Raw genomic sequence first — 19,537 nt, 5'->3', positions numbered from 1 at the left:
CTTTCCGGATGGGGGATGTGTTTTTTTGATATTCGTATTGTTTGGGAATCGGCAAGAAACGGAAAAAGAAATATAAGACTTCGCGTGTCATAGCGATAGTAAACGAGGTTCGAGACCGTTTACATAATGACACACTTGGAGCAGCAGCCGGCGCTCTCACCTGGCTCACTGACATCCATCTTGCCTTCGGGTTGGCGGGCACCGAACGCACCAGAGCCGGAGGGGTAGGAGGACATCTCCTTGTTGTAACGGCGGATTTCACGGACGAGGTCGTAGAAAGCGTTTTCGACGTTGATGCGGGACTTGGCGGAGGTTTCGATGAACTTGCAGCCGAACTGTCGGGCTAGAGCTTGTCCCTCTGTAGAACAAAAAGGAATGGGTTAGTTTGTTTAATTTCGATTCCAGGGTATGTAGAGCTTGCGCAGTTTGGAGAGCAGCTTGATATCACTGGAGATATGGAGGAGGCTGGGAGGAAGTAAAATACCTTGCTCGGAGACCGCACGCTCCTTCTCTAAATCGCACTTGTTGGCCACGACGATGATGGGGAAGTAATCCTTGTCCTTGACACGGAGAATCTGCTGTTGGAAGGTCATGATTTCTTCGAAGGATTGGCGCGATGTTATGGAGTAGATCAACAGGAAACCCTCGCCGGTGCGCATGTACTGTTCCCGCATTGCGGAGTATTCCTCCTGGCCGGCTGTATCGAGGACATCCAGTAAAGCGACTTCATCATCGATCACACACTGCTTGCGGTAGGAATCTGGTAGGTAGGACGAAATAATGAGTACGTGGAAGGGCTCGAGAAGGCGTTAGGGGTTGTGTTCGGTGACGAGGAGCTCACCTTCAATTGTCGGGTCATACTCGTCCACGAAGTGACTCTGGATTAACTGAATAGTCAAGCAAGACTTTCCGACGCCGCCGCCGCCGACGACGACTAGCTTATACTCTCGTAGGAACTATTGTGGGGAGGGGAACGATCGCAAGGTCAGCCATTGGAGGGACATTCTCAAGTGGGCTCGGAATGGAGTCGCGGGTGGGTTATATTGTAAGATCGGAAGCGCAAGAGATATGGAGGAGGGGGAGTCTCTCTCCGTGGAGCATAGCAGGGAGATATGGGGGGGTATTGTTTGTTATGGTGGGTGGTGAATGGGTAGCGACGTCAGGGTTTCTCACCTTGGAGGCCATTTTGGGAGAAATCTAAGGTGGTGTAAAAACCCGGAAGAAAGGGGTGGTGGAGGAAGGATCGAAGATCGAAGCCCGCGATCGCAGAAGTTTGTGCAAGAAAAGAAAAAAAGGGACGATCTCGTCAGGGTTGCGCCAACCAGGGGGAATTGGGAAAGGGAGGAGAATGGGATTTAGGGGTTGAAATTGTTCCAGGGAAGGGTTCGTCTCAGGGAAGAAGGAAATGGAGAACCGCTTGAGCTTCTTTTTGTTCCCGGCAACGGTGGAGCCCCCTATTTTGTGAGAAAAATGATAAAAAATAATAATACCTAGTCAAGGTTGGATGGTTCCAGGCTATTAAAGATTCTAGAAATCGAAAAAGAATTTTCATATTTAAATTGAACAATTTACATCATAATTGTTTTGTATTTTGGGGTCAAGGGCGGTTTCTCTCTTTCCTAGAAGTAAATCTCTTATGTTACAGTTGGGCTACAGAGTACGAAGTACGGATGGCAATGGAGTTAGTTCATGGCCAAACAAGAAGGAGAAAATAAAAAAGACGAACAGAAAAGGAGAAAAAAACCAACAGGAAAATCCACTGCCTCCACCCAATTAAGGAGATCAGAGCCAAAACGAGGGCGTGATTGGTAAAGTTCATTAACACGGGGTTTTTCCTGTTAAGCCTCGAAACTCTCTCTCCTTATATTCTTCCTTGTATATGCAAAGGCTGAATTGAATTACATTATTGATTCGATTCTATAGGTTTATCTATTCAATCCCTGTAGATCTATAATACCTATCTATATACCTTTCCCCCCCCCCTTTCCCTTCTAATCTCTTTATCACAGGGGAGAAACCTGCCTTCCCGCCTCCGTGCTAATATCTGGCGAGCTATGGTACGCTACTACTCGATACCGCCCAGTGATTGGCCCCAGTCCTTCCCACACCCCATTACCAACAAGTGCCACATTATTTTCATATATTACCTATAGATTGCGTCTGTTCGTGCTGGCGATACTAGCTCCCAATCAAGCAGATTCGTTGTCAATGTGCACAATTCGCGGCTTACCTTCACCCAAGTTGAGCCCCCAGTCCCAAGTTGGCCTAGCTATGATAAACCAGACTAAGTGGGGATTGTCGACATAGGTCTAGTTCATGTAGGTCTGGAGTAGTCAATTCGAGATCAGGCATCACTTAGGCTGAAGAGTGAAAGTTCTTATCTCGTTGGATTCGAATTCAATTCCCGGTATCAGATCTACAAGATTCTACTCTGTTCATTCACAGAACAAGAAAATAAAATAGGCAACACTCTCGTATTCCCAATTTTGACTAAAATATGGGTTATGCCTACGAGTGTGGGGAACTCCACACTTGATAAGCGAGGTCATCCAATATACCCGGATAAATAGAAGAGCTTCAGATGTATCTCCATTGAACATTTGAACAGCGCGGATCATGAAATCGCCTGGGCATCAAAAGACCCTACATTAAAAATGCATGTACACATCATAAACTAATGAGTTATACCTTTATAGGTATACCATCCCCCGCATATATGTATATGCATTAGGATTGAAATGTTCTAGAATCCTACTAGTTGGCAAGGCTGTACAAACATAGTTCAACTCTACAAAGTGTATATCTTTATCAATATCAATTGATCAATTGATCGGATATTATTGGAATTATATCAAATGATAACCACCTGCACATATAACCAATTTATCCACTTACTACTAGCATCGAACCGGAAGATTTCGCTACAAAGATCTCTTGGCAACTCACCCACAAACCTGTCTTCCCGGAATAGCCAAGCAGAGTACGCCCAGTTTACAATGAAATATCGACGTAGTTTGCACTTTAGCGCTGTCCTGCTGTGATTGTGCTAAGACGCACATCACAATCGCAAAGAACCCCCTCGAAGGCTCAGATGATGTAAGGGCGCCTTCTTTCGGGCACCAGCAGCCCGAGGCCCAGTGACACCGCATTTCTCTCAATCGAAGGCATCGAAAATTTCTTCATTATCCTGCCCCGGAAGGCTTGCAGTAGCTATCCCGCCTTGCATGTGGATTGCATCATCCCGCGACCTATCCCAGTTCCAATGCAGAACTCTATATCTCACCATTTTGCTCTGCGATACCATACGTTCAGTACATACATTACACAAAAACATACTTACCTCCAGCCCTTGTCGGAGGTTTCCATCTAGATGATTTTGTCATTCAGCTGGGTAATCTCCCGCCTTTCAGGGTTTAGAAGGCGGATCACGCCGTCGTTGACATATGCGAAGGCTGCAGATCGAGAAAATTGATCCATCCCAACCCTTTCCCGTCTGACATTCTCTTGGTGGATCTTACAGTACAATGTGGTGCTGTGTTTTGTGTGGACGGCTGCAGGTTCGTACCTAGCTGGTTTGGGTTCCCACCTGCAGTGTTGCAATGTGATTCTTAAAAAAGTCTGCTGTTCACTGCAAGATTGGATGGGGCAATGATCGGCTTTGCTGAAATATTACTCATTTGCTTGTAAGTGGGAACTTGTTAGTTTGGTTGGGTTCCAAGGTTGCTTTCTTGGGGCTTCTTCGATTGTTTACAAGGTTTTCTTTTTGAAGAGCGTGCCCATCATGGCTTTGCTGGGCATGCCCCTCCAATCTTAGTGAGGGACTGTGCTGCCCGTCATGAAAAGTCAATTCAGCCCCTCTGAGGATCCACACGTTCGAAAGTGTGAAGTGTCAGAGGAGAACTTGAATGTAAAATATACCTTAAGTCGAATGGTATACTACTGCACTGTGATTATCGAGTCAGCATCATGTATCTTCGTCAAATGAAAAATCTCAACCCCCCCTTTTCGAGTCGACCGGATAACTATAGCTTTGTGAAATCACGTCAAAAATTGTTCCAATCAATCGGGTCCCAGAGCTGGCATGATTTCGTGTACAAGCGCACGGTCGGTGATAGAGGGTGATGGATCATGGACTTTTATGCAGGTCGCGCGATACAGTAATGCCGGAGCATTTGAACTTTATATTCTCCGTACAAAATTAGGTATCCTTTATAGCTTAAGCTTCTGAACCGGAAATACTTAAGTTACCTAGATAGTCTTTTTGCATTTTTAGCGCCTCTTCGGACGGAGAAATGCATGTCATCCCTATCAAGTCGGGGATAAGAGAGGTGAATATTGATAAATGCTATTGTTTCTTAGGACAGTGATTTCATAGAAATGGGAACTTGAAGTTCTATGGATATTAGGATATGATGATGAAGACTTGGACGGAATGTGGGATCACTGAGTACTATATGTTAAATGTGTCCCGCTACACAGTTCGTGAAGACGGAAGATTGCCATTAAACTTTATTGATATGAGAAAACAAATACTATCAGAAGAACATGCGCAAGAAATATTCGATCCACGCTGAATTTCCAGAAACCTTGGAATATCATGATGGTGATCCATGCCCAGATGATGATGATGTGGGTGCTGGTCGGGTATACCCCGCAAGCACGAATAAGCATATGACGCGAATGAGATTCAAGGCTCCACGTATTCTGCAAAAGCCATGATCTTCTGTCAGATTAGTTTATTAGATGTAACATCATCACTCCAAGTTGATCTGCTTTGATAAAAAATATCTGGACATTCACAATCTTTCGAAACCTGCAACAATATATGGATGTTGTCCGATCCGAGTCACTCACTCAGGCTGCAGTGGGACTCGGAGTGAATGTTCAAGTTCAAGTTGATTTTAGTTACAAAACCCGAAGACTACAACTTCAATGACCTTCAAGTTCAAATTGGACTTGGTTCAGGAGTAGGAATGGTACCTATATATCGCTCTTCCAGGCTCCTGCTGTTTTAAATCCATAAAGGAAAACCTTACAAGCCAACGACCCCAGGAGTAGAATGTCAAACAGTGAGGCTATGCCTATATGGCACGGGTCCCCCTGAAGTCATAAAGTCAGGGAACTTGGCATGTATATGAGGAGGCAAGTAAGCGGACTTTCTATAAAAGGTATAGGATGCAAGGAGGGTTTATGGAGGGTATAATATCCATGAACTAGGGCCTCCTATAGGTAGGTTTTAGTGGTCCGCGGGCCTTTCCTACCTTGGGTTTAGCGGGGGCGACAATAGACGTGGAGAAACCGTATTAAGCCCGGAGATATTAACGAACGACCAAAAATGAGTCTTTGTGAGTCGAATGCGACATGGATGAGGGGAAACGGAAATGGTTTCTACAGGAAACCTTTCGCGAATATAAACTTGTATCTATATCGGAAATGGTTATAAGAATGCTGGGAGCCCCTTGATTCATTGTTTCAACTTTCACCCGATCAGTCACCAGAATCACTGCCATATAATCAAATCAAAATGAGCTCTGCTTATTTAATGACTGTTGCTTTGACAGTCATTGGATATGCGACCGCTGACTCTACGCGGGTGATTGATGCAGACTTTGCAGACCCTTGTGTTATCCAAACAAGCGATGGGTATTTTGCCTTCGCTACAAACGGAAATGGCGTGAATGTCCAGGTTGCATCATCCTCGGATTTCTCGACATGGGATCTCATGTCTGGTACCGATGCTCTACCTGGCCCATTTCCATCCTGGATTGCCTCTTCTCCTGCTATTTGGGCACCCGACGTGAATCAAAGAGTGCGCGAAGAAAGCTTCTTTTACTTTCCAGAATAGTACTAACATAATCCAGGCCGATGGCACTTTTGTCATGTACTTCTCCGCTGCCTCTAGCGAGGACTCCAGCAAACACTGTGTTGGAGCCGCCACGTCTACTAGTATTACAGGACCCTACACACCAGAGGACACTGCACTAGCTTGTCCCCTAGACCAGGGCGGAGCGATTGATGCAGATGGTTACAGTGAGGGAGGTAATTATTACGTTGTATACAAGATTGATGGCAACAGTCTCGATGGAGATGGAACAACACATCCCACGCCCATCATGCTTCAAGCTCTGAATTCGGATGCTGTCACCCCTAATGGAGATGCCACCCAGCTTCTCGATCGTGATGACGCCGATGGACAACTCATTGAAGCTCCGAGCCTTGTCAATGTGGACGGTACATACTATCTCTCGTTTTCCTCGAACTCGTACAGTACGACGGCCTACGATGTTAGCTACGCGACCGCTTCGGCGCTGACTGGGCCTTATACCAAAGCCCAAGCGCCTAATGCACCTTTGCTTGTCTCTGGAGATCCGAGTAATGTTGGGGATCTGGCAGGGCCTGGTGGTGCTGATTTCAATGGTGATGGCTCTAAAATCGTATTCCATGCTTTTGAAAATGGCCAAAATATTGACAACGGTCGGGCGATGTATGTCGCCAACATTGGTGTTTCAGGCGGATTTATCGCTATTCAATAGATATTAGCTCATATAGCTATGCATGAATTAAAGTTGTAACGTTTGCAAAAAAAAAAAGAAAGCCCTCTCATCCAATCCAAGTGGCACTGATCTACAAACATTGACACCTGAGGCATCAAGAGCGGCATTTCCTCCCACCTTCAAGTTTAGGCACAGGATCATCACGCATCTTCGTCCGTTTCATTCTGTCATAAAAATCAAAACATCCTCAATCGAGTCTAATTATCTAGATACGCTATTACAACATGCCTTTAGACAAGCGAGATTCTTTGGAATTTCCTGAAACAGACAGAGTCTTTCTGGAGCCTCACTTGCCTCGACAAGATGGCACAACCCCGCGATCTGATATGCCTTTTGCTACATTGACGTTCGCGACATCATTAGACTCCGCCCTCGCCTTATCGCCCGGCGCACGAACAACACTTTCAGGGCCCCAATCAAAAGCCATGACCCACTACTTGCGGTCCCGCCATGACGGAATTCTAATTGGAGTCGGGACGGCAATAGCAGACGACCCGGGCCTCAACTGCAGGATTGCAGGAGTTGGAGGTTATGGAGGAGAGGGTCTAAGTGGCCAGCCACGCCCAGTAGTGATAGATTCAAATGCTAGATGGGATTTCTCAGATGACAGCAAACTATTCCAACTGTGCAGACAAGGTCGTGGCAAAGCACCTTGGATTGTGACTGCGCTCCCGGAGCCCCCAGCCGAGAAGCAAAAACTACTTGAAAGATATGGAGGACGATATATCTCATTACAGATGAAGAGCTCGACTGGCGATCACCACCGTATTGACTGGAGCGACCTCCTTGTGACTTTGCGATCGCATGGTCTTCAGAGTGTCATGGTCGAGGGAGGTGGACATGTCATTAACTCACTGCTGGTCCCGCAGTACATGTCATTGATCGATAGTGTTATTGTTACTATTGCACCAACATGGCTTGGGGAAGGGGGCGTGGTTGTCTCTCCCCCTAGGCGTTTTGATGGAGAGGGAAATGCCATTTCCGCGGCTAGGCTGAGAAATGTCAAGTGGTATCCATTTGGGGAGGATGTTGTCTTATGTGGGCAAACGCAGAAATGATACGAAAAATAGCTTCAAAATACCAAAATCTAGGCGGGAAGAACTTGAAGTAGTATGGAGGAGCTTCTTGGACACATGGACACGAAATATCCTGCCAAATGTACATACACAACATGCTGGAGCCAGGCCCTGTGTTGACAGGTATGCAAGTTGACTGTCTTCATGTGGAGAGGCTGCGTACGCCAAATTCTCGGCCCCTAAGAAGGTTCCAAGGATATTATGATATTCACTAGGAATTGTTAGGATCGTGGTCTCCTTGAGGATTGCATTGAGAGCTCCACCATAATTTTGAATGTGATTCAGCGCAAACACCCGTGGACCCTGGTATGACGCGTAGTCCATCCCACATCAAGCAGAATCACCTGAAAATCACATCCCTTGATAGATCCGGCCCACCTTCCCCTTTTCCCCAGCAGAAGATAGATCTTGCCACGAGGAAGCCAGTCCCACACCTCTGGCCTGATTGGGTACTTGCATCTGCATCGTCAATGCAGAAAAACAGTACGTTGCCGTAAACCAAGCTATTGGACCGGCCCGTGTCGATCAGAAGTAATAATTTTTAGCCTCTTGCGCTCTAAATTGTCGATATAGGCCAACTGTTTATGGCATCATGATTGACAAATATGGTTCAGTTCCCTGACTCATGGTGCCTTGCGAAACTTAATCAGCTTCAAACACTTGGAAAATCTTCCTTGTCCCTTTGATCATCGTAATCGACAGCGCTAGCGGTACTAGCACGAGGATTAACGTGAGGCAAAATATGCATCCCTAGTTCAAACTGCTCTGTCTGGCAGGAATCATCCACGTTAACCATAAGTCAGTATCCTGTTTCTTATGCTTGACCCAAATGATCGGATCCACAAGCCCAGAATACACGCAAGCTTCCGCAAGGGACCATAAGGATTGCGAATCTCTCATAACAAGTACTGCCTGCAATAATCCGACCTCCATGGTCCTTATCGGTCCATCGGCTGAATTTTGGCTAATAATCGGGATCTTCGCTCCACACCCACTCCACCCACTCTCCACTCGCCTTAGATCATCAGAGAAATATTGGGTCTATTTTCGCCACGACTGTGTGCTGATAAAATCCTTCCCTGAGGAATAATTTAGTCTTTACACTACCCATGTTTACTCGACACATTTGAAGTCGCGAGCCGTTTCTGAAGTTTCGCATATTATATTGTGCGCTCAACATGGCTATCGGGCAGCCATCTTCCAACGCCGAGGGTCCCTCACAAACCTCTCCACGGACCCAAACAGATTCAGATTCAAATGCGACAAGTGACCATGGACGTCCTAATGATCTTGGAGACTCAGCTCCGGTATCAGGTCGTTCGTCCTTCTCTTACTCAAGGACATATGAGACGCCAGTGACTGGTGCTCAAACCCCAGACCCATTATTGGGCAACAAAATCATTCTTGATAAGCAGTCGTTAAAAAATGTTTCGCACACAATTACGAGTCTTGACCCGAGTAACGAAAATGTGCACGAGCTCGATACTCTCGGTCATCGGTTAACTAACCGAAAGCCCTCGGTATCCCGATGCCGGGATGTAGCCGACGAAGCGGACGAAGCGGCATCGCCGACCCGAAAGCGACAAGGCGTGCCGCCGGAGATCTCCAGCTTCTCAGCCGAGCTAGTTTTGGTGGGCGTTTGCTCGGCTGGGCTTATGCTGTTTTCCTTTCTTCTTGGGGATATGCTCGCCCCGCAGGAACAGCTAAAGGTTGCGCTCGGCATCACAAGCACCCAGTTGCCTTGGATTGTCGGTGCGTTCAACACTGCCAACGGCTTGTCTGTTGTGATTTCCGGATCTCTTTCCGATTTAGCGGCCCCAAAGAGCCTCATGGTTGGAGCATTCGCTTGGCTGTCTGCATGGAATATTGTCGGAGCTTTCTCTCTGCACCCTTCTCGGTATATTCTTTTCTTTGTTATGCGAGCGATGCAAGGCCTTGCTATCGGTGTACTGGTTTCAGGTAGCATGAGTATTCTGGGCAGAGTATACAAACCAGGTATTCGTAAGAACCGCGTGTTCTCTGCTATGGCCGCAACAGCGCCATTCGGCTTTTCACTCGGAGCACTTCAAGGAGGTGGCCTCTATCAGCATCTCCCCTGGATCTTTGGATCTAACGCCATAATCTGTGCTATCTGCGCTGTCGCTGCATATTTCTCAATTCCTCCCTTGCGACCAGTTGCCGATGTCGCCGGTACCGACGCACCGTCCTTGCGACAGTTCGACTACATTGGAGGCGGCTGCGCTGCTGGAGGATGTGTATGCTTGCTTTTCGGTCTTACCCAGGGCCCCGTCGCTTCATGGTCTCCCTATACATACGTTCTCATTATTGTTGGAATTCTCCTCCTAGTTGGTCTTTTCTTTGCGGAGCGTGCAGCGATACGCCCACTTATCCCCAACAGACTATGGTCAACACCAGGATTCACACCATTAATGATTGCTTATTTCCTTGGATTCGGATCATTCTTCGGCTGCTGGCAGTTCTACGCAATCCAGTTCTGGCTGCGCATCCAACACGCGACTCCGATCGCTGTGGCCCTTTATCATATCCCCAATGCCGTGGTCGGAGTTCTCGCTACATGGATCGTGAGCCGTACCCTCCACATTGTCCCAGGACACTACATTTACGCTGTCTCCATGTTCGCATTTACACTCGGACCGGCTTTCTTCATCCCTCAAACCGCGAACACTACCTATTGGGCCCTTTCGTTCCCCGGTATAACCCTGGTCACCTTTGGTCCTGACCTTGCCTTTGCTGCAGCTTCGATATTTATTACGAGCAATGTCGCAAGGTCGTACCAGGGGAGTGCGGGAAGTCTGTTGGTGACGAACCAGAACCTGTCATCAGCTATAATGACTAGTGTCGCTGACGCGATCGGCACACGGGTTAGCACCGGGGCGGATGGAGAAATTACTCTTGAAGGACTTAGGGCGATTTGGTGGTTTGCAATGGCTGCACAGCTTCTTGCCGCGTTCGTGACTGTCGTTTGGGTGAGAATTCCCAAGGAAGAGGAGAAAGAGCATGTTACTTAATTTGATTATTGTACTGTGCACAAAATTTCGGAAGTCAATTTTATTGTTGCCTTTGCTTAGATACAGGAGTATGGTCCAACTGTGAGACTATAAATGGTATCAGCAGTTAGCCAGTCATCTGTGACAAAGAACATTGAAACGAAACAATTAATATAACATACTTTCTAGGACTTATGGAAAGCGAAATCAATAATAAAGGTCAAGGTAGATATAGGCAATAACCTCAGTGGAGGCGAAGGTATGAATTGGTAAACATTATTCTAACTGCACAAGCCCTGCAGCGAAGTATACTTACGCATGATGCCGCTGCACTAAAAACAATATAGTTGGTTTTTGATATGGATGGGGGAGAAACCTCTAACTCATACACATAACCCTCAATTTCGTTTTCGCAGGTGGGAAAAACAATACCAAGTCGCTCACTATCTGTCACCTAGCACACTTAAAATATAAGACCTTTTTTTCTTTCCCTTTCCCTTTCATCTTAATCCATCCTCCATCCTCCATACCCCCCGGAACTTACTACTATCCACCTTTCGATTTCAAGACTTCTCATCCTGATCGCTGACCTTCCACACTTTACACCTTTCTTCACCATATCATCCAGTTGTCCTCCCGAAACTTATGCCCCCAACGAGCACCAAAACCAGTTTCGAACGCGTCACCTTCGAAGGTTACAGAAGCTTTATCCCAAGAAAAGAAATTCATACTCAAACCTCGAATCTCTCCCGGACGATGGCTCCGATCAGACACGAGCCGGCGAATCGGACGGAGGTAAAGGCTGAGGTAGCACCCAAAATCAAAACCGATTCAGACGGTGAAAAGATCGAGAAATCCAAGGTGGAGCTCCCGTGAGACTAGCAGGATAAGCGCACTGAAGAGGAAAAGGAATGAAATGCTTGATAAAATGGAACTGAGTCCATTCTCGAAACCTTGCGGGGTTCTGCTGCGGAAGGCTTTGATTAAAAAGTTTAGGAAATGGGTGAGTGACCAATCTAATGAAGATGAACACACTGCGCAAAGTATATTGACCAAATGGCTAGTAAACCTCCAATTTTTGTTTTCATTGAACGAGGAAAATCATCTCTCAACATGCGTTTTATTTTCGCCCATCGGGTTATTAGGGGATATACAGGATTTTCGTTGTCAGCTGAGTTTCGACCTAAGAGTCCAAAATTGTACGTTGCATCATGGAAACGCGATCAATTTCTTTTCCATTGATTAGCACGACACATGATTCAAGCGCGAATGACTTCAATTTAAGATCGTTGCAACAAGATACGGATGCGTTTTCCAGGCAGGGAACACAAAATCCATAGAATAGACAAGGTTGCCTATAAAAGCATGAATACCTGGTCCAGGAACGACCTCTGATTCGATGGATATTTTCCGCCACAAACGTGTCCATATCAGCTGGACCTGTTAGTGGAGATCAAAATACTCCAGGATTTGGGCCCCGTAAAGGGGGGACTGAGCTAAACTCACGTTTGCCTTTTCGTTGAGGCTAAAGTGGAACTCGAGCCTTCCGTCTGTCTTGGCCGCCGGCACAGCGGAGCTTGGTGATTGGCGAGTGTTGCGTGGGCGGCTCCTGTTGCCTAAGGCTGCCTGGACCCTTGTGATACTAAGAAAATAGACTGAAACTAAGGTCGCTTCGGGAACGAGAAGTCAACACGAGCTGGGTCATATTTAAACCTTGTATCTCCTCGAATGAAATACTGCATCAATTCTAATTATATTTCACCAAGCAACCAGCATTGATTTACCACTTGTTTTATTATTTGACACAATGACTTCATTGCCTACAATACCGGCAAAACATGCTGATTTTTTGTCTCATGTGCGATCACACCCCGATACTCCAATTGAGGAGCTGTTGAACCCTTACAACGCATATGATGCTATTGCCCGAAAGATCTTTGCCCAAGAACCCTCGCATTCTATGGTAAAAGACAACCATGCCAATATTGTCCCCATCTATAACACTACTGGCACCACCAATATCCAAGTCCGGGCAAGAGATCTTGCCTCGGAAACACCTGAGACAAAGGAACAATATATCCTTCCATTGGCGGGAAACATCCGCAGGCCAGATGGCTCGTCTGCTGTCGTTCCAACTTTATCTGAGTTTGAAGAGAATTTCGCAATCTTCACAGAGAATTCACTGAGCGAACTGGACTGGAGCAATATCGTTGCCGCTGGAAGTGCGGTGGTTACATCGGCACTTCCAGTACCAGAGCAGTACCGAGGCTCGAAGCGTGGTCGCCGTGAATATTACCATGACAAGTTCGCACCAGCCTCAGATGTTGATCTTTTCCTTTATGGATTGTCTGAGGAGGAGGCCATTGAAAAGATCAAACACATCGAGACTAGTATCCGAAACTCTATATTGTATGAGACAACTACAATTAGGACGAAGAACACAGTCACAATTGCCTCACAGTACCCTACTCGTCATGTACAGATCGTGCTTCGCATCTACAAGTCGATTGCAGAGATCCTGACTGGCTTTGACGTCGATTGCTCATGCGCAGCTTACGATGGGAAACAGGTTTACGCGTCTCCACGAGCTATTGCATCCTATATCACTCAAATCAACCGAATTGATCTCTCTCGGCGGTCTCCCTCATACGAGAACCGATTGTCTAAGTATTCTCACCGAGGCTTTGAGGTGTTCTGGCCACAACTTGACCGGTCGAAAGTCGACCCTGTAAGTCTATTTTGATTAGTCAATAACTATCAATACCAGAGCTAATCCATTGAAAGACCATCTTTGAAAGAAGCTTTGCGCGAACTGAGGGACTTGCACGTCTTTTAGTCCTAGAAAAACTCCCGAAGACGACCGACAGGGAGCAGTACCTCGAAAAAAGGCGACACGAGCGTGGTCGACCGCCCCTTAGCTTGTATTTGCAACGGCGCCAGGGTAGAGAGTTAAAGGGCAACGTCAAAGATGACTGGGAGGATGAAGTACCTGAATGGCAGGAAGAAGACCAAGTGTCGAGCTATCACACATTCGTTAGTATTATATCACCCCCTCTTTCCTCTACTTTGTCACTTACCACAGTGGCCAGACAATTCCATACGGTCGGAGATTCAACGCGAAGAATATTGAAAAGCTTCTTTATACAAAGGACCTGCTGTTGAACGCCCAGTGGAACCTGCCTAAAGACCGTACTGTGAACCTCCACAGGCATCCTGCATTTTTCGGAGACGCAGAGCATGTTATTGGGGATTGCTGTGGCTGCTGTCCTGTGCCTACTACCGACGAGGAGTTCGAGGTAGCTGCAGAGGAGGGCAATATCTACATCTCTGGTGATTTAACATTCATCAAAGATGACCCTGGTCGTCAGGAGATTGGAAGTTTCAACCCTATCACCGAAACAGATTGGACAGGTGAGAATAAATTCCAAATTGATCCAAAAATAGGCATTAGTACTGATCCATAACAGAAATGGCGTATATTGGCCATACTGAGCGACTCTGCCAGGCAATTGTTTCCAGCGATTTAGAAGCTGTGAAGGGGTTTTTGTCGGACGAAAACTCAAATCCCGATCGTCGTGACTATACTGGACGCACACCGCTTCAATTGGCCTGCATGTCTTCTAATCCCGAGATAGTCCAATGTCTTGTGGACAAGGGAGCTCGATTGATTGCTCGTATGGCTGACGGAAAGACGGCGCTGCACCTGGCAGCTTTTCGCGGCAGTGTTGAGATAATTCGCATTCTTCTCACAAAAAGCAACGAAAATGAAGAGGAAGAGGCTAAGAAGCAAGAGCTTCGTACAAAATGCAAGAAAAGAAAAGCCAACACTCTTGAGTCCACTGGAGATGAAGAAGACATTGAAATGCGAGATGCAGACGATGCTTCCCGTACATCTGCTTCCTTCATTAAGATCGGTGAAGATGGCGAGGAAGAGGCCACTGGGCCAACCTTTGATACCATCGAGGAGAATGAGCTTGACCCGGATATCTACGATATCAACACCACTGCATGGGACAGCCTTGCAACACCTCTCCACCTGGCAATTTTGAGCGGTCACACCGAAGTCGTCAAAGAACTCGTGTCATCTTTCGGAGCTGATGTCCTAATGCCAGTGAAGATAGTCAATGAGTATAACAGATCGCCAGAAGCTGCAGTTCTCAACTTGGTCCTGGTACTGTCTCTTCCTCTGCAAAAGGCCAGAGAGATGTCGCAGGCACTTCTCCAACTTGGAGCATCTCCTGCACAAGCAGATCTTTCTCATTGTACACCTCTGCACTATATTGCACAGTCGGATTATATTGAGCTTTTTGACTTATACATGGAGCATGATGGTCCCGCCATGCAGCGATCAATCAATCATTTGGCCATGAAAAATAGAGGGTGGAACACTGCTTTCTACTCGGCTTTGATGAGTTCCATCGCAGCTAAAAATGCCCCAGCGGCAAACAAGTTGCTTGATATGGGCGCAAATTCCAAGATTGAGTTCATTGACTGGATGAGCACACTAAAATCTCAAATGTCGGGATTTATGCTCGAAAATACCACCAAACAGCTCCAAGACGGTGTTTTACAGCCGATCTACTATGCAGCGGAAAATGGGTTGCCTTTGATTGCCATCGAATTGCTTCGTCGTGGCGCTGATCATGATTCCTCTGCCAAAGATTCATACAACACCAATGGCCAGACGGTCTTGGATCAAGTGCGGGGGAACCTTAAAAATATGAGATCGCATCTGGATGGGCTGGTAGAACATAGTGGAGGCGCGAGTTGTGCTTGTCATCCTCCTAGGAGGAGTCCTATTCTTTTTGTGAAGTCTGACGAGGAATACATAGCAGGCACACCTCCGGATTCTTACACCAGATACATCACCAAGGTCCAGTTGAAACGCGCGCACGATGAGAACAAGGCGCGCCAGCCAAAAATTAAAGAGCCAGAGCCCGAGGAGCCCGGTCAAAAGGAAAAGACCGAAGTCATCAAAAGGTTGATCCAAGAATACGAGCTCCTTGAGACAGAACTGCTCGCACGAAATGCAAAGACCTGGCAACAGCTTCATCCACCTTCTCATCCACTAATCCAGCAGGTCAATCATCAACAGCAACCTAAGGAGGAAAGAGTTAATTACTTCAAAACTACGTTCAACTTCAAAATGCCTGTTCTGACAGGCGTGGTACGCGAGGGATATCGCCAACTGTAAGAATGACAACATCCTCGAAATGATTCCTAGCCACTAACATCGTGCAGATTTGATGCGGCATGGAGAGGAGATACCCAGACCATTAAGGCGTTGACTCTGGCTAAATGGGGCCCTTTGCAAAACGAGCTACCGCTTGAAATCGCAGTGACGGCGAATTCCGGAATATCTTGCCTTTCCATAGCTATCACGCAGGGACATTTTAGCGTTGCAGAAGCCATCATTGAGATTCTTCATGCTCAATACAAACGTAAAGAGCCTCGCGGCCAGACGAGATTCGAGCTTGACTCAGATGCTGATTCAAATGATGGGGACGACGGAGACGATCTTAACATCACCAGCCACATTGTTGATGACCAATTCACCCATGAAAATATTGGGGAGATCAGAACTATGGTTGAAAGTGACGTGACGCCTCTTGCTGCACTATGTGCGTCTTGCAATGCTTCTGCCTTTCTCGAGGGACCTGCATCGGAGCTCGAATTTGGTGAATTCCAGAACGCTGGGTGGAATTCTTATAACCTGAAGGTTAACACACTCCTTGAATATGCTGTTTTCAAGAATGACACTACTCTGGTGGAGTCCATTCTGAGACTTCAGCAACAATGTTCAAAGAATCATCCAAATGGCGAAGTGCCATTCTCAATTTCCCGCAGGCCTTTCCAGCTGGCTATGGCCTTGGGACACATTGAATGCCTTGTCAAAATGATTCAGAGCGGTGCAGCGGGTCTTCCTATTCCTTGGCTAAGTGAAAAGCACGGTGCCAAACCTCAAGAGGAGCACCTGTACTACCCAGGCTTATCAATCCGTGGCAAGAAGCGGAAGGACTGGGCTACCGCTGGACAATCACCAGCCCCCTCCGCACAAGGCGAACGTCCACCCCTGCTACTTGCGGCTGCTCAGGGAAATCTGACGGCGACAGAGTGGTTCCTGGGAACCGCACCGGCAAGACACTATATGGAGTATATCAACGCACACCTGGACGACAAGGATATCCAGCGACTAGGAGAATCCAAGCTGGGACTTGAGGGAACAGTTCTCAACTGGTTGCAGACAAGAAGTGAGTGGAAACTGACCGCGTTTGATACTATTTCAAGAATTTATACTGACAAAACGACAGATAATCTTGTCCTTCACTGTGCAGTGATGGCGCGACCATGCGAAGAGTCCGAGCGTCTAGTGCAATATTTGGTCAACCACCACCCTGAATGTTTAGAGGCTCGCTCAGCCTCAGGTCACACGCCCCTCTCGCTAACATTCGCTCGCGGTGATGTCAACTACGCGCGAATCTTGATCAACGGAGGAGCAAACCAGACAGTTCGTGATCCCCAGGGTCGAAATTTGCTTCATTTCATCTTTGTCACAGACACGGGTGGCGTGTGCATCAAAGCCGAAGAGGCCCGTCCATTGATAGATCTCCTCGACAAAAACCTTATACCATCGATGCTCTTGCAACGCGCCGGCGATGAATCCATGACCCCCCTCGCCTCATGGCTGCATCATAACGCCCAATGGGACAAAAAGAGGTCTAAGGTTTTCCAACTTTTACTAGATCTCGGAGCATCCAGCAATCAAAAGCAGTTGGAGCTCCTTTCGGGCTCTGGAAATAGCCCTGTACATGACACAGTCAAGAAACAATGCCCTGGCGCGTTGAGGCTCATTCTTGACAGTCGACCTGATTTGCTATACCGCGAGAATGCAACTGGCAATACCCCGATAGATAGGATTGTCGATTTGTGGATTAACCAGAATACTCGCCAGGCCCCCAAGCGAGCCTTTGATGGCAACAGTGGAAATTATGGTAATACATGGAATAACACAATCAACAGGCCGCCTCGTGAATTCCTCGAGTCTTATGATTCCAGGACTGATGTTGACATTATGTACAAAATCTGTCAGGACCAGGCCCAGTCACAACCTGGAAAGAGAAAGTTGGTTAGCTTGTTTGAAGCCAATGAGGTCGCGAAAAGACTAGCTACGACGAAGTGTGGATCACGTGGCACATACTATCGTCGTCGCCGTCGCCATCACTGGGGCAATGATGCAGAATATGATAATATTGACGAAGTGGATACGTGGGGAAATCGGATTTGGTGATAGGTGATCGCAATCTAGGTATTTATGTGGTACCTAGTGGCGATATGATGCTAGAAATGACCAGATCAATTAAGATACTACATCCATATGATAATAGACGGATGTGTCCTAAATGCCCACAGAATATAGAGTGTAACCCTGTAGCTCTATGCCCAGGTGGGCAGTTCTTATTATCCCATCCTAACATCCATACTGTAGTTACTCAGCCCAGTTAAAGTGTAATCTGTATCATACTATGAAACTAGGTAAGATATTCTCGAGAAGACCTTGGGAATAGGTACAAGGATCATATCTAGACGAACATATAAAAGAGAATCTGGAAAGATGCGTAGGTAGGAGAGTGAGTCTGTAGTATAGTTGCATGGAGGTGGTCGGTGGCGAGTGTTTGCTTGGTTTGAGCATCGCATATACGGCAGCTCGGCTTCTTCCTCTCTTTCTCTTCTTCAGCGTTGATATTGTTTATTCTTCAAGTTTGCACCATTCTCCTCCTTCTGATAGAACTGTAGGTGACATATCACAAAGACTATATATAAGCTCTCTAGTGCTAGTAGAAAGTTTACATATACATTATCTATATAGAAATTCTACCTACCATGTTTCTTGACAAGGAGTAGTAGGTTGAATACTAGTATTTTCCAAGGTGGCCGGAGTCCCCTCATCCTCACTTCCAAGCCTCACCTTTCTCTCGACATCTTTTCCCACAGCCCGGGCCCCAGCGACAACCCTCGCAATCCTTTTTTTTTAAGATTCCGATAACGAGCACGAACAAGCATACTGGGCCAAATTTGCCTCGGAAAATCTCTGGATGAAAGACAGGATGCCATCACAACTTATAGCAGCTGTACTTCTTACACCTGTTGTACGAGAGCCAGTACTGAACCGGAAAAAGAAAACCAAATACACTGCTGGTCCCTTCCTCCGATTTATCACCATCCGTAATTGTAATTACGAGGTATTCCACCTTCAGGCTCGAGGCCGGTGACTTGCAGGCGATGATGCTTGTTCATACTGCCGTGCTGGCTATGGGCTCTTTGCATCATGTATTTTATGTGAAGGTCCCAACGGAGAATACTATTGTACAAATTACCATGTTGGGTATAATGAAAGGAGATGTGATCTCCAACGGACTGGCATTCCTGCGCCTGCCCCAACCCAGCACCAGACCCAGCACCTACCCCAGCGCCAGCTCCATCAACCTCACTGGACTTCCATCAGACCTTCGGGCGGGAGCTCTCAAGCTTGCTCCACACAGTGGGTACTGTCGGAGAAAATCTTAAAATTTTGAAAGATATGGCTTCAATTGAGGTGTGCAAGCAGAAGTCTATCTCCAAAAGTCTATCTCCAATACTGTTGATGAAACTCTTCACCGACAAGACTTGATAATAGATTCCTTGCTCAATCTGTCTAATCTCAAAATCTTACAAGAAATGCTCCTTCTCAGAAGAACAGAGGATCATTAAGCCTCACTCTATCAAATGGGAAGGTCTGAATCGAATCGATATCAACCACTGAAAATTATCAAGGCATCTCAGGTGATGTCGAGGGAGGGCCATGCGGTGCCCATGATGTTAAGAGGAACAGCTCCTTATGCCCGACAAGGCCAATGTTGAT

At 46.7% G+C, this 19,537-nt stretch overlaps 5 protein-coding genes across 5 annotated transcripts; 4 read left to right on the top strand and 1 right to left on the bottom strand.

Moving 5' to 3' along the window:
• Positions 1 to 119: 119 nt before the first annotated feature.
• N7478_004682 (Ras family protein) lies at positions 120 to 1,185 on the bottom strand (the record flags this gene model as incomplete). Its single annotated transcript, XM_056920896.1, has 4 exons — positions 120 to 358; positions 485 to 760; positions 842 to 956; positions 1,174 to 1,185. 4 exons carry the CDS (start codon positions 1,183 to 1,185, stop codon positions 120 to 122), a joined length of 642 nt encoding a protein of 213 aa, XP_056778933.1.
• Positions 1,186 to 5,524: 4,339 nt separating this feature from the next.
• N7478_004681 (glycoside hydrolase family 43 protein) lies at positions 5,525 to 6,533 on the top strand (the record flags this gene model as incomplete). The annotated part of the gene is made up of 2 exons (XM_056920895.1): positions 5,525 to 5,809; positions 5,862 to 6,533. The coding sequence occupies 2 exons, from the start codon at positions 5,525 to 5,527 to the stop codon at positions 6,531 to 6,533; spliced, it is 957 nt and encodes a 318-aa protein (XP_056778932.1).
• Positions 6,534 to 6,778: 245 nt separating this feature from the next.
• N7478_004680 (RibD family protein) lies at positions 6,779 to 7,612 on the top strand (the record flags this gene model as incomplete). Its single annotated transcript, XM_056920894.1, has 1 exon — positions 6,779 to 7,612. One exon carries the CDS (start codon positions 6,779 to 6,781, stop codon positions 7,610 to 7,612), a length of 834 nt encoding a protein of 277 aa, XP_056778931.1.
• Positions 7,613 to 8,808: 1,196 nt separating this feature from the next.
• On the top strand, positions 8,809 to 10,659 carry N7478_004679 (MFS transporter; the record flags this gene model as incomplete). The annotated part of the gene is made up of 1 exon (XM_056920893.1): positions 8,809 to 10,659. The coding sequence occupies one exon, from the start codon at positions 8,809 to 8,811 to the stop codon at positions 10,657 to 10,659; it is 1,851 nt and encodes a 616-aa protein (XP_056778930.1).
• Positions 10,660 to 12,445: 1,786 nt separating this feature from the next.
• Positions 12,446 to 17,926, top strand: N7478_004678 (uncharacterized protein; the record flags this gene model as incomplete). Its single annotated transcript, XM_056920892.1, has 6 exons — positions 12,446 to 13,366; positions 13,423 to 13,623; positions 13,677 to 14,049; positions 14,106 to 15,828; positions 15,880 to 16,889; positions 16,950 to 17,926. The coding sequence occupies 6 exons, from the start codon at positions 12,446 to 12,448 to the stop codon at positions 17,924 to 17,926; spliced, it is 5,205 nt and encodes a 1,734-aa protein (XP_056778929.1).
• Positions 17,927 to 19,537: the final 1,611 nt, after the last annotated feature.

Source organism: Penicillium angulare (assembly GCF_028827245.1).
Source record: "Penicillium angulare strain IBT 27051 chromosome Unknown utg000004l_segment0_segment0, whole genome shotgun sequence".
Taxonomy (NCBI): Eukaryota; Fungi; Ascomycota; class Eurotiomycetes; order Eurotiales; family Aspergillaceae; genus Penicillium; species Penicillium angulare.
Note: the sequence above shows the minus strand (reverse complement) of the source record. Positions and strands in the feature narration are given on the sequence as shown.